We start from the raw sequence: 15,808 nt of genomic DNA, 5'->3' as shown, positions 1-15,808 counted from the left end.
CTGAATTCACAATTGGTTCTGTACTCTCTCCTTGATCAATTATGCGGTGCTAAATTGATTATTTTCATTGCATGGTACACAATCTGTCCCTATATATTTTATTTTAGTTTTTATTTTGTTTCATTTTTAGGGTTCCATACCAAAATCTGTAAAAGTGGAACCCTTACAGGGTTACTTTGTTGTCCGTCTGTCTGTCTGTTCAAAACCCTTTTTCTCAGGAACAAGTAGACATATTAAGTTAAAATTTGTGTCACATGTTAAGGTCTAGTTCCCTTGGTGATGTAAAAATGTGAAGCTTCTAAGTAAATGCAATCAAAAGATATGGCCATCTATGTCAAATATTTTGATACTCACAAGTTCACTCATCAAAACCTAGAATCATGAAAATTGCCAAGAAGCAAGGTTTCACACTACAATAAAAGGCAAAAACTGAAAATAGCGAATTTGTAATTATATCACATGAAAAAATATTTTTTGTCAGTTATCATCATCTGTCTGTTAACACATCTTTATCTCAGAAAAGTATTGATATATCAAGTTAAAATTTGTCACATATTGAACTCTATGGTCTCTTGGTAGTATAATAAATGTTAGCTTCAAAGTGAATGCAATCAAAAGATAGGACCATTTACGTCACATATTCTAAAACTCGCAAACTCGCTCATCAAGGCCTACAGGGTACTTCCCATTGATCTAGAATCATTAAATTTGCCAAGAAGCAAGGTTCCACACTACAACCAAAGGAAAAAAATCCAAAAACTGTGAATTTGTAACTACATAATTAGAAAAATATTTTGTCATTTCTTATCAGTCAGTTGGTCTGGCCATACATCTGTTAAGATTCCTTTTTCTCACAAACACATACATGTATGAAGTTCAAATTTATGTCCCATACTAAGGTCTATGGTCCCTTGGCAGTATATTAGCTTCTAAGTCAGTAGAATAAAAAAATATTGTCATTTACGTCACATATTATGATATTCGCAAACTTACTCATCAAAACCTAGAGGGTATTTCCTGTTGATGTAGAATGATGAAAATTAGCAAGCAGAAAGGTTTCACAGGTACAAGTAAAGGAAAAGAGCCATAAAAGTGTTAATTTGTAACTGTATAACACAAAAATATTTCTTTTGTCATTTGTTATCTGACTTTAAACTTGAAACTGAAACATTCTCGAAAGTCTTGGAATCCCTGGGACCGATATCTTCTCAGTATCAATGTCAATAAGATAGAAAAATCATCTACATCCCTGATTCCATGTTATTTATTACTGTGATCTGGCCATAGAATGTCTAGTTTTTTACAAAAACTAATGCAACAATAAAGCAACAATCATGTGTTTTACTAAAACACTGTAGCATTGAAATTGTCTATACTTACATAATATTAAATTACAATAAATAACAAAGTCTTTGATAAAATACTTACAAGAGGAGCTACTTCCTCCAAAACTGTGTTCCTGCACAGCACCAAACAGTTATCTTTGCGATCAGCATCGTCCCAGTATCCCCACCTTAGAACAGTATCAAGGACCTTTTCTGTATAGTGTAGAGGTCTTGTCAGTTCACCATTACATATCACTTCCTCAAGAACAAGTCTGTGCCCAGGCCAGTTCATTTTGCTGGCTAATTCCATGCAAATGTCACCAGCTGATTTCTGTGGGCCAATCTGAGAATAAAAAAGAACTTTATACTGATGTGAATATTCAACACAGACATTAAGATCAACCATTACCAGCATGGGTGTGGAGTAGGTCAGGGTATGAGAGTCTGGTTAAAATGAACAGAATTAGACACACTGAGTGCAAAGTATTGGGATCAGACTAGCAACTGGTGGATGAGACATGAGTATAAGGAGATATGGAGTAGAAATACAAAGTGGGACACATGCAACAGCAAGGAAGATGGAAACAGGTACAAAAGTAGAGAGAGAAAAAGAAGTAGTGGAAATCAAGAAGAAGCATGAAGAGAAACTGAAGTTGACAGTATAACATTTGAAGTGTTTGTCTGCAATAAGATAGCATGCATTTAATCATTGCTGCTGATTTTAAACAACGGGAACATCCACGTTCATTCAAATTCAAAAACTCTGGCAAATTCAACAACACAAGCAAATCATTCAGTTGTGTCCAGAGGCCATATAGTGTGAAGGAAGGAATATTATGGTTTAACACCCCACTAATCAAGAAAGCATTACAGACAGCAAAAGGTTATGCCATAAGTAGATTCCTCAGAGAGTAAAACAATCAATATTGTGTAGAACTAGTGTTACATATTGAAAACTGTGGATGCAGTACACCAAGCGGACAATGGAGAATATTATTACTAAGAATTCAATTTTTCACACTGTTGTGCATGTTACGGAAGTCAATATTTGAGGTCCACAGGGACAAGAGAGTGCCAACAATACCAAATTTTCACATATTCTCTCTCACCCCACAGATGTTGTCAACATAATGGCTGACAGCCTTCACTTAATGAGTGAGAGCAGCAGCGTTTGAGTAGGGTTGTCAGTACTATCAGACAAGCAAGACTGAGTGAAACAGCTGCAGAAATCAATGTGGGACATACAATGAATGTATCCTGTTAGGACACTGTGGCAAAATTTGGCATTAATGGGCTATGACAGCAGATTACTGACACAAGGGGCAGGGGGGGGGAAGGGGGGGGGCATGCAAGGACCACGACAAGGCGCCTCATATCGCGCAGCTAACCCATGCAGCACTCAAATCTGACATTACTCTCAAGTAGATGACTTTTCTGAATATTAATGCTCGTAAGGAAATTGGATGACAATTATGTAAATCTTTGTTATCACCTTCGTTATAAACAGGTTTAACAAGTGCATATTTTAATCTGCCTAGAAACATTGCTGGACTAGTCATGCACTACATAAACCACTTTCAGTCAACAAAACCTATGAAGTCAAAGATCTTTTATCTCTGCCTGCAAGTGGATGTACCTCTCTTAGAACACATATCCAGCCACATGTGCATATGACTTGTTTTGCTCCTTATCCTTCCAGGTACCAGTTCCTGTGGTTTCCCCCATTTATCAAAATCACCTCGTATAACTCTACCCCCAGTAATCACCTGGTGGTTTGAGTACACCAGTAGTAAGAAACTTCCTGGCAGATTAAAATTGTGTGCCAGACTGAGACTCGAACTTGGGACCTTTGTCTTTCACAGGCAAGTGATCTACCAACTGAGCTACCCAAGCACGACTCGTGACCCACCCTCAAAGCTTTACTTCCACCAGTACCTCTTCTCCAACCTTCCAAACTTCACGGAAGTTCTCCTACAAACCTTGCAGGACTAACACTCCTGGAAGAAAGATTATTGTAGAGACATGGCTTAGCAACCGCCTGGGGGATGTTTCCAAAATGGAATTTTCACTCTGCAATGGAATGTGTGCTGATATGGAACTTCCTGGCACATTAAAACAGTGTATCAGACCTAGATTCAAACTTGCGACCTTTGTCCTCACATTGTGGCTAAGCCACCTCTCCACAATCTCCTTTCTTCCAGGAGTGTTTGACTTGTAAAGTTTGCAGAAGAGCGCTTGTGAAGTTTGGAAGGTAAGAGATGAGGTACTGGCAGATGTAAAGCTGTGTGGGTGGGTTGTGAAGCGTGTTTGCCTAGCTTAGCTAGTAGAGGACTTCCCTGCAATGAGTTCGAGTCTCAGTCCGGTACACAGTTTTAATCTGCCAGGAAGTTTCATATCAGCGCACATTCTGCTGAAGAGTGAAAATTTCATTCTGTATATCAGTAGTAGCAGTTATCAGTCCAAAGCTCTGATAAATGAGGATGGTTGGCATACAAAGCATCCATAAAAGAAAGGCCTGATAATATCTAAAGGCAAACTATTAAGGCTCAGTATCTTAGTTGTGACAGTGAACCCGATTCAAATCAATCTCCCCACTGTCTTCAATTTACTATAATGACAGAGATGTATACAAATAAAGCAACCACCCCAGGCTCTAGCAGAAGCACTAAATTATTTCTGTTATCAGATTCTGGGACACCAAGATCATCCTGTAGGGATGTATCACGAGTTTCCCAAATGCAAATATTTTATTGGCACTTTGAACAACAATTCACTTTTCAAACTTGGTAAACTGGAGAAATTAACACATGCATGAGAGAAACTGAACAGTCAAATTACAGCACTATGAAATGAAATGAGCGTGTGGCATTGTTGGCCAGGAGGCCCCATACAGGGAAGTTCGACCACTGAGTGCAAGTCTTATTTCAGTCGACGCCACATTAGGCAACTTGCGTGCCAGTAATACATGATGATGATGACAACACAACACCCAGTCCATGAGCGGAGAAAAATCTCCAACCCGGCCAGGAATTAAGCCCAGCCCTGCTGCATGGAAGGCAAGCACGTTACCACTCAGCTAAGCAGGCAGACATTAAAGCCCCGATGATGGTTGTTTATGAGTTGAAATCAAGTTGCAAAAGTAAATAAATAAAACATGATTTTGCGACTGGTTGCCGCTTATTTGGTAATTTTATGGTTTACGGTCACTGCACAACTTGGGAACCACATGGAGCCCACCATTCATAAATTACCAATGGGGTGGAAATAAATAGATGTGAGGTATGTGTATAGATAACCATATGATTACAATTTCAGAAACATTGTATGATTTATTTGAGAGAAAGATATTCACAAATTGGGCAAGTCAATAATGCATTGGTTCACCTCTGGCCCTTTTGCAAACAATTATTCAGCTTTGCACTGACTGATAAAGTTGTTGGATGTCCTTCTCAGGGATACCATGTCAAGTTCTGTCCAATTGGCATATTAGATTGTCAAAATCCTGAGTGGGTTAGAGGGCCCTGCCCAAAATGCTCCACAGATTCTCAACTGGGAAGAGACCTGATGACCTTGCTGGCGATGATATGTTTTAGCACGCATGAAAATAATGAGTAGAAACTCTCATCTATGCGGAAAGGCATTATCTTGCTGAAATGTAAGCCCAGAATAGCTTGGCATTAAGGGTAACAAAATGAGGTTTAGAAAATCATCAACATACCACTATGCTGTAAGGATGCCATGGATGACAACTAAAGGGGTCCTGCTACGAAATGAAAAGTGACCATAACTCCTGGTTTTCTGGTTGTGTGGCAGGTGCAAGCCCTGCACGGTGGACTGCTGGCTTGCCACAGCCCACTGCAGGTAGGCTGGCCCCTCAGGAAAGGACCACTCGCTTGCTGGCCCACCAGCCTGCCTCAGTTCCACTGAGCCCGTGAGCTGGGGCTGGCCCATTCAGCCTGGCCAGCTCATCCACTTGTTGCTCATACGATGCGGCCAGGTCCGGGTTGCAACACTCATTCTGTAAGCTATGTCTGCAGCACTCATCTCATCCACATCTTTAAGGGTCACGAAGTTTCACATCTACCTAAGTGTTTAGTGCAAGGTAACCCAAGGCTGGATTCTAGAACTCATACTATGTGGAAGCTGATCATTTGTTTGAATATCTTCCCTGCACAGCTGGTTAGTGATACTCTGTGATGACTACTTGGGCTGACACGATCTTTTCAAGGTTTTGGAAGGGAGATCACGATTGCTTCCCTCCAAGAATCTGGGTTTTTCCCTCAGACCAAATTCTGTTAAAACCATGGGGATGTGGTTCTTTGACCTGAATATTCAAATGTCATAACATGCTGTAGTGCACTTTGGCACTGATGATGTACTGTGAGGCATTGTATTCTTCAATGTTACTAAAGCTAAAGTGCAACTGTGCCTTCTCAGCTAATTCCTGTCAGCAGTGGAAAGCAGGATCGTTATTAGTATTTGATGTTAGAAGTCTGAAGTATTTCACCTTTGTTCTGAATGGAGATCGTCGTGCATGCATTACCTTCAACACCGATCCTTCTCATCAAGTCCCATGTTTTTTGCTGATGGTGTGAAGTGATTAATATATTGTAAAAATTCTTGCAATACTGCTTTTTGTCCTCTCTGATAAAACACTAAGTTCTGGTACAAGCACTGCAAAAGGCTGGGAGTTTGTCAGCAGCTATCCTGTGAATGACACTAGTTTCATGTACTACCAACTCATAGATGCTGGAATACAGCCAGATATCCAGTTGACTTGTGTAATATACTTTTAAGTGGCCTAGTGGTAGATGCTTATGTATCTGTTAGGTGGATCCAAATGGGAAAATGGTCAATAAAGGGAAAATCCTCTGCGACTTACCAAAGGACATCATTGGGTAGGGCAGGAGATCAAAACGCCAAAGCAATGGCTGTGGATGTTCCATTTACAGTGCTAAAATTTGTCGCTCTCCCTGTATTGAAGAAGCAAATGACATTCAACAAGAGGAACCTCTCCATTACTCAACCTCTGGGACAAGTATATGAGGTGCCACACTACATGTGGTGTGTTTGAAATCTGCGAGGAAGAGAAAGAGATGCACGATTTCAAGGATGAAGTCTTCAAAGGCATCATATCCACATGTTGATGAGGTTGGAGATACATATGCTACACAGTTACTCTGAATTGTGTACAGACCTGAACGGCTACTACTTGAAGGCAGTTGGTAAGCGTAACACACAAAGAATGTTAGAATGGCATGTACAGGGTGATCAGAAAAAATCTGAAAAGGTTGTAGGGATGTTGCAGGGGAGCATGTGCTGAGAAACCATTGCTAAGAAAGAAATTCAATGTGCTGCAGCATTTCCAAGTTATTAGCACTGAAGTTAGCCAATCATGTTGTTGCACATGCAAATTCAAGCACTTGCAAGCACAAAAATGCAATAATGCGGACATCTGTGGGAGACATGAGTTACCACTCATTCAAAGCTCATTGCCAGTTAAGATGTGCATTTTTTCTGAAGTTATAGATTTAAGATAGGTGGGCAAAAGCTACATTTGTTCAGCTTGAGGAATCCAAATGAAGATCACATTTCATGACACTATCTCTGATAGGCTGCTTGAATTTGCAAGCACTACGACTTGACTGACTAACTTAAATGCTAAATAACTCCGAAATGGTGTAACTTATCAAGTCTTCTGCTTAACAATTATATCTCAGCACAACCTCCCATGCAACACCCTTACAAGCTTTTCTGACCACCCTGTATAGTGGATGGAAACTGCCACTCCACCCTTGGCATTCTCACCATCTTCATCCTTCAAGTGGATGGTGTAACTCTTACAAAGAGGGTTGTCTGAAGGTTTGAAATTAGTTTCTTCTATGCAGAAGCACAAGGCCTATCTTGTGTTACTCCACATGTATTCTTAAACCGTTCACATTCCATTGCAGTATATGGGATATTAAACAGAGGGGCGAATGCCTGTATCTCTTTTTTTGGTAACAAATGTTGGACAGTGAATGAAGAAGTACAGTAGCTTCTTGCTTCATCAGAATATGTATCCATGTATTCTGTTCCATTTCATTTCAGAGGTTTTTTTTTCCCAGCCAGCCTTCAAAACATGATATGCAACAAATTAAAAGACATATCCAATCTCTCTCTCTCTCTCTCTCTCTCTCTCTCTCTCTCTCTCTCTCTCTCTCTCTCTCTCTCCCTCTCTCTAACACACACACACACACACACACACACACACACACACACACATATACACACACACAACTTACTCTAAGCATATTAATTAAATCCGGATATATATCTGCAACACAGCATGTGTTGAGTTGTGTTCTCATTCTGGTGGGACGCAGTTATCCACAAAGAACTAAGCGTTGCAGTAGACTGGTTAAAACTAAAACTACTCCCAAACAGACCATGAAAGCCCAACAGTACCGACCGGCCACCATGTCATCCTCAGCCCACAGGCAACACTGGATGCAGATATGGAGAGACGTGGTCAGCACAGCATTCTCCCAGCCATACGTCAGTTTCTGAGACTGGAACCACTACTTCCCCATCAAGGAGCTCCTCAGTTTGCCTCACAAGGGCTGAGTGCACTCCGCTTGCCAACAGTGCTTGGCAGACTGGATGGTCACCCATACAAGAGCTAGCCCAGCCTGGCAGTGCTTAAATTCGGCGATTTGACGGAAAATGGTGTAACCACTGCAACAAGGCCACTGGCCAGTAGACTTGTTGCTGTGTGGTATTTCTGAGGTCAGCTGAAAATTATGTGGTCGATGTCCTCTTATGGGCCACAATGGGTCTGTGTAAGGAATATGTTCATAAGTCTTTGTCCCATGATGGATGGCACTGGTGTTCTTGTTACAGTTGTGCAATATAGTCTATAATCTAGTGGTATTGTTATGAGCTACAGTCTGAAGGCTGGTTTGATGGAGTTCTCCATGCTAGTCTATCCTGTGCAAGCCTTTTAATCTCCAAATAACTACTGCAAGACACACACACACACACACACACACACACACACACACACACACACACACACACACACACACTTCCCTCCACCACTAAACTGATGATTCATTGATGTCTTAGAATGCATTCTATCAACAGATCCTGTCTTTTAATCAAGTTTCCCACAAGCGAGTAAAAAACAGGGAGTGAAAGGGGCTATTTAAACAAAAACCAGGCAGCAGTAATACAAGACAAGGGGCATGAAAGGGAAGCAGTGGTTGAGAAGGGAGTGAGACTGGGTTGTAGCCTGTCACTGATGTTATTTAACCTGTACATCGAACAAGCAGTAAAGGAAACCAAAGAAAAATTTGGACTAAGACCAGGGAGAAGTAATAAAAAAGTAATAAAAACTATGAGGTTTCATGATGACACTAATTCTGTCAGAGACAGCAAAGGAATTCAAAGAGCCCTTGAATGGAATGGACAGTGTCTTGAAAGGAGGATATAAGATGAACATCAACAAAAGCAAAACAAGGATAAGGGAGAGTAGTCAAATTGAATCAAGTGATACTGAGGGAATTAGATTAGGTAATGAGTAGTAAATGAGTTAGCTATTTGGGCACCAAAATAACCGATGACAGTCGAAGCAGAGAGGATATAAAATACAGACTTGCAATGGCAAGAAAAGTATTTCTGAAGAAGAGAAATTTGTTGACATTGAATATAGATTTAAGTGTCAGGAAGTCTTTTCTGAAAGTATTTGAATGTAGTGTAGCCATGTATGGAAGTGAAACATGGACAATAAACAGTTAACACATGAAGAGAATAGAAGCTTTTAAAAAGTGGTGCTACAGAAGAATGCTAAATATTAGATGGGTAAATCATGTAACTAATCCGTTGGCACTGAACAGAATTGGGGAGAAAATAAATTGGTGGCATAACCTGATTAGAAGAAGGGTTCGGTTGGTAGGACACATCCTGAGACATCAAGGGATCACGAACTTAGTACTGGAGGGAAGTGTGGATGGGGGGGGGGGGGGGGTAAAATCGTAGAGGGAGACCAGAAGTAAATACAATAAGCAGATTCTAAGGGATTTAATTTGCAGCAGTTACTCAGAGATGAAGGGGCTTGCACAGGGTACAGAAGTGTGGAGAGCTGCATCAAAGCAGTCCTTTGACTGAGGACCACAACAACAACATGCCACAAATTTCTTTTCTCCCCAGTTCTATTCATTACTTCCTCATTAGTCAAGCAATATATCCATCTAATCTTTAGCATTCTTCTGTAGCACCACATTTCAAAGGGTCTTCTTATCTGAACTGCTTACTGTCCACATTTTATTTTTGTACAAGGCTACACTCCAGACACATCTCCATAAACGACTTCCTAACACTTGAATTCATATTCAGTTTTATCATATTTCTGTTCTTCAGAAATACTTTTCTTTCCATTGTCAGTATGCTTTTTATATCCTCTCTACTTCTGCAGCATCAGTGTTTTATTGCCAAAACAACAAAACTCTTTCCTACTGTTACCGTCTCATTTTCTAATCTAATTCCCTCAACATCGCCTCATATAATTCGACTGCATTTTGTTACCCTTGTTTTGCTTTTGTTGATGTTCATTTCATATCCTCCTGTCCATTCCACTCAACTGGTCTTCTAAGTCATTTGCTGTCTCTGATACAATTATAATGTTACTGGCAAACCTCAAAGTTTTTATTTCTTCTCCTGAACTTTAATTCTTTCCCAAATGTTTCTTTGGTTTCCTTTACTGCTTGCTCATTGTACAGATTGGAGGAATACACAACAAACTCCTCTCACTCATTCATAGTAGGTTTCATGTATGATGTATCTGTCCAAATGTCTAAATCTGTTGTCACATTCCTGCAATCTATCATCAAACAATGATGGTGTGAAACTGCTGTAATTTAGTGGATGGATTTAAAATTGTTGGGCACTAAACAGTGTGGTCAAGAGTGCATTTTTAAGAAATCTTGGTATAAGTGAATCAGTAGTTGTTCTTGTTAAAATGAAAGGCAAAGGCCATATAACTACAGCCAAAGTAACAAACAAAAATTCACATTTGTTCTCCAGTAGATCTATTCATAGCAGTGTCGCACATTTAAAAGCCTTAAAAAACACTGAAAGGCAGTATGATAGCTGGTTGATTGTGTAACTAACAGGATGAGCCAGCCACTCCAAAACATATTAAAACCTCCATCCACTTAACTGGGACAGGAGTCCTGATGCCACACAAAACACCAACATTTTTTTTCTATTGTTTCCTCATTACCTGAAATTGGGGGAAGTCATTCGATAGACCAAAGGATTCCCTCCTATCAGCACACAAATTACACGATGTTAAAACATGGTGCACTGCGTGTGTTATGCCACAAACACTGCATTCTGGTGGGTCTCCATGCATCAAGAGGTAAGCATGCATCTTTTGGTCAGTATCTGATATGAAGATGAGTGAGGACCACTTTATCCCTTCAGGGAGTTCGAAAAGAAGTCCACCTTGAGCGAATAGTCAGTTGTCTGGCTACAACTTATAACTGACCACTTCCAGCCAGTACTTTTTCCACTCTGCCAACACACTCTGTCACCGTTGGTATGATAGCCTGTAGGGGGAAATTAAGTTGAACTATGCTATTTTCCTGACGGGCTGCTTTCACTGCTCTGTGGAGCTTCCTCATTTCCTTCAATTTCCCTATGCCATGTACCTGGCAGAAGACCACCTCTTTCTTCTGCCTGTGCAGGAAGTGGATAGTGACCTAGACTGTCTGAACTATCCTATCTGCTGGGAAGATCTGCTGAATAGCTTGCCCAGCACTAAGAAAGTTCATGCAGACAAGAAACTTCCCTCTTCCAAGAAGTCTCATGTGCTTCAGTGCCTTCTTGATTACCCACAGCTCTACATAGTGCACTGAGAAGCGACTGGGCAACAGATTTTAATGATAAAATCTGGGAGTGTAACAGAACACCTGACACTGTCCACCTTCCTTTGAACTATTGGTAAAACCACCAAGTGCTCAAGATACTCTGGTACCTGTCAAACAAGGACCACTATTTCCGATAACCCCTATTTGAAACACACAAGAAATCCCTTCACTTTGAGATTCCCCACTAGGCAGCAGTTTATCATCCATCAAGGGTCTCTCCAATACAGCTAGTGAGCACAATAATTCTATACCTATCTGGAGACAACCTGTTCTTCCCTGGCTTTAGAAGTGGTATGAGAATCCTGCCATGGGTCCATGTTATAGCGTTCAGCCCATATTTTGTTGAAGAGGCACAGGAGGACATCTTTTGTCTCCTTGCTTAGGTGTAGTAGCATACAGTTTTGAATCCTACTGGGCCCTGGAGCAGCGAAACATACAGCACTTAACACAGATTGTAGTTACCATATGGAGAAAGGACAGTTATATGGCTTCGTGTTGTTGGATGAAAAGCCTAGTCTGTGTTTCTGCATGTGTTCCCTATGTTGGCAGAAGCAATAAGTGTTTCACCACTGTTTGCACTATTTCACTAGGTGCTGTTTGGAGGACATTACTGTTCAAATATGGCAGATATCAAACCTGGACTTTTAGTCCCTGACATCACCTAAACTGATTCCCACAACTTTGTTGGTGTGAATGGTTAAGAGATGTTAAAAAGTCTCACCATACAATTCATTTTAACTCCTTGAATATTTATCTAGCTTTAGCCCACACTTGTCAAAATGCTACAAGATTGTCTCCACTTGATCTATTCATAAACCAATGTATTGCAATATGCCTCTCTCAAACTGCCAACTGACATTTTTTGTTCTACCAAGACACAGTTTTTCTTCTAGCTTCAGTAGAAGATGTACAAATGGAGGAATCAGTAGTGTGGTGAATCACATTCATGACATGGACCTCCCATTTCTGGGTGCTGTCACAGTATTGGATTACAGGGGCGCACATCTCCTACTAGGAGATTGAAGATTGTTGTGATTGTGAGCAATTTTGGTCCCCTGAGATGCTAGGGAATCATTTGAGAAGGAGATCCATTGCCTTGCCTTTTACAACTGAAGTTCCACAAGTTCCCAGAAGTCGCCTGCTAACAACTGTTCTTCCTCAACAGCCATGCATCGTCTCACTGGCATGCAACACACGTTATGACTGGGAGAGAAACGTTTTTTTTAAGTAGAGATTTGTACCATCCTCACGGTCTAGGTGGTTAAGACAAGATCCCCATTCCCTGTGATATACAAAGTACTATCTGCCAAGCTGCTTGGTGGTCACTGAAGTATGCGCAGAGTTTATGGATCCACAGGACTGGCGGTGCTTACCAGTCCCCTGCCCAGGAAACCTGGGAGTCGCCAAGCCCATACCCACCAACCAAATGCTGAGCTCCCTGACATGCTTTTCATTTAGCACAACCCAGGAGGCGTGTGTGATGTATCGAATACCACAGCCTTGGTGAGCAGTACACCCTGCAATTTGGTGGCACAGAGGTGAAATTTGATAAAATAGATACACTAATGGTGGAAGTTTATTTATAAACCACTATATACTACTAAAGCATTTCTTGGCCAATTCCTGAATCCTCAAAAATGAAGGTTCTTGCCCAAATTGTGCAGATTTGAGTAGGTATTTGGAAATAATGTACTGTCTTCTGATTTCAGAGTTATCTCGATTAACACTATCCTTCTACTCTCTGATAGAACCCATGCCATGCCTCTTTGGATATGACTGTTTTGGGTGTGGGTTTTGTTTTCTCGGTCTAAGGTGCTGCAGTCATGGACTGTGCGGCTGGTCCCAGCGGAGGCTGAAGTCCTCTCTCGGGCTTGGGTGTGTGTGTTTGTCCTTAGGATAATTTTGGTTAAGTTGTGTGTAAGCTTAGTGACTGATGACCTTAGCAGTTAAGTCCCATAAGATTTCACACACATTTGAACATTTTTTTTTTTTTTTTTTCTGTTATGATGCAGGCTGTTTGGATAACGTTAACAGCTTTAGGCATATAGTTTTGTGGTAGATGGTTGTGTCTACTGTTTGCTAACAACCTCTCCTGGTACTGGCTTAGAAGGAACTGCGAGCTTAGTAACTGGGAAATTATTGGATGTGCATTTACATGTACACACACTTGTGCCAATAACTACTGCCTTTATTTGTGTAGCAGCACTCACTTTTACAACGACTTTTCTCAGAGTGGAAGCAAAGGAAGTTGAGAAAACAAGAGGTCGTAGGACAGTAGCCATCAAACTTTCTTGCTCAAGAGCCAATACTGACATTGTGGGGTGGCATCTTGGGCTACAAATCTTCTGATTTTTTTATTAATTGGTAACCTACATAAATTAATATGTTATGAGCCCCCTATAGACTAGCTATAGTAATGGGGTGATAACTTGGCCACCGGTTCCCAGTACTGATTGTTAAAAAGTACGCACCATCTGGAACACTTCATGTCGACTGTTTCAGGTTGCTACCAGCCTCAGTGACCACCAAAGTTGTGACACTGTAACCGTGGAAACTGCCTGATGAAGTACTGTTGTGTTGTCTGTGCAATTGGGTGATTAACTGATTAATAACAGTACATGTACTTATATTTAAATGCATTTTGCAACAAGAGACACGATCATAAATGTTTACTATATGTTTTAATTGTTTCATTGTACTTCAATAGGAACAATTCTTTTTCGTATTACTTGTTAGAAGTATGTACCGCATTTGAAGGTAATGTCCCTATAATGGGCATTCATGAATTTCTGTTACTTCCATTTGAAATTTATACCATAGCAGCTGATCGGTGCAGGTCACACACACCCATCAGTTATCAATACTGGAACACAAACGATAAAATATCCATGCCATATCCTATGACATCACAGTGTGCATGCTACTTACCTATCTGCCCCTGAGGTAGTAAGCGGCCAACTTAGCCTTTAGCTTCCAGCCAAAGTCAACAATGCAGCTAAAATTAGACACCTCTTAAAATGCTTTGTTTGTTATTGACCAGAAAAACTGCACTCTTAAGAAGCTCTTAATGTTGGTTTGTGGATTCAGTTCTTAGTTGCTAATGCATATTATTATAAAATATGGCTGAGAATCGTGGGCTGCATGTGGTCTGCAGACTGCAGTTGGACAACAATTGTTATTGGGCACTATATTTTCTTTTTTTGCCTCAGTACATGAAACTCACTTGGTCACTTTACTTTTTTGGTTCTCTTTTCTTCTAAAAGCACTAGGAAATTCCTGCTACAAGCGAGTTGGTTACCTGAGCCATTTACATAGACGTCTCTCATTAAGTATGATGACACTGCTTCATGGGCAACTTTTCCATGTCTGCAGCATGTTGCCTTGCCATTACACCCTTTTCTGACATGACAATTTCCTTAACATTCAGAGCACAGCATTGGATTGGGTAAATAAGATCTTACCTCCACTCTAATAAATCCAGTCTTGATAGGGTATGGAAAGATACGTGAACTGAAAGCTATGATGAAAGAGACAGTATTCTGCAGCTCACCACTCACTCTCTTCATCATGTTTCAGACTTCTGTTACGCCTTCCATCTCCCATTCTTTCCGCAGTTAAGTGGAATCCATGTCTATGACATCTCTACAGCTTACAATGTCCTTACTGAAGTTAAAGTGTTGCACTACTCTAGTACTACAACATACTGACATTTCTTAGAATTTGGAGGTTTGGTCACTTGGTGAAACACAGCAGTTTCAACCAAAGGCATTTTCTTGTGAAGCTGTTTGTTTGACTCTGCAATTCTACCAACACTTTTCAACATTTTGTTAATGTAGAAAGGGTTACTTTCTCAAAAAATCCCTCTTCTTATTTTGTCACATTAGAAACTAATGTAACCTATTGTATTCCTAATGCAATTACAGGGGGACTATTCTGTCAGGTGCTCTTAGTTTGTTGGTGCTGGTGATCTCTAACATCCCACCCATACTATTTACAAATTTGTTTTTGTCTTTGCAAGGATCTGTGCAGTTCCCATTAACAGCGAGGGATCTATGTAGGTCCACTCAAGCAGAGCCTCTACTTGCCTGCGTAGACTGACGTGTGAGAGGTTCCCCAAAGATTGCCTGTTAATGAATGTGTTTGCCAAACACATGCTTACAAAATAGTTGTAAACCCCTTGGTCACAGGGAAGTGAATTGTGAATGATAAACCGTACAGATAAAAAGAGAACAGAAGCTTTGGGACATGGTGGTATAGAAGAATGCTGGAATCAGACTGGGAAGGAAAAAAAAATGCCATCAGTTGATTTAAAAGAAGGAATTAGCTGACAGAATACGTCTTCAGGTATCAAGCAGTAGATAATTCGGTAATGGAGAGAAGTACTGGAAGGGGGGGGGGGGGGGGGGGGTTACAAGATGTGGAAGGAGTCCAAAGCTTACATGCAGCAAGCACCTTCAAGTGGACACAGAATGCAACAGCTATGTATAAATGAAGAGACTTGCACAGGATAGATTAATGTGGAGAGCTGCATGAAAACAGTCTTCAAGCTAAGGAACTTGACAACAAATATTC

General features: G+C 40.6%; 1 protein-coding gene across 1 annotated transcript in view; it reads right to left on the bottom strand.

Moving 5' to 3' along the window:
* The window catches only part of LOC124612956 (arf-GAP with Rho-GAP domain, ANK repeat and PH domain-containing protein 2), a 173,232-nt gene that overhangs the window by 65,108 nt on the left and 92,316 nt on the right, over positions 1 to 15,808 (bottom strand). The window contains exon 8 of the mRNA XM_047141476.1: positions 1,429 to 1,668. Within this exon, the coding sequence (XP_046997432.1) occupies positions 1,429 to 1,668 (240 nt within the window). The remainder of the gene's footprint in view (positions 1 to 1,428; positions 1,669 to 15,808) is intronic.

Source organism: Schistocerca americana, chromosome 4 (assembly GCF_021461395.2).
Source record: "Schistocerca americana isolate TAMUIC-IGC-003095 chromosome 4, iqSchAmer2.1, whole genome shotgun sequence".
Taxonomy (NCBI): Eukaryota; Metazoa; Arthropoda; class Insecta; order Orthoptera; family Acrididae; genus Schistocerca; species Schistocerca americana.
Note: the sequence above shows the minus strand (reverse complement) of the source record. Positions and strands in the feature narration are given on the sequence as shown.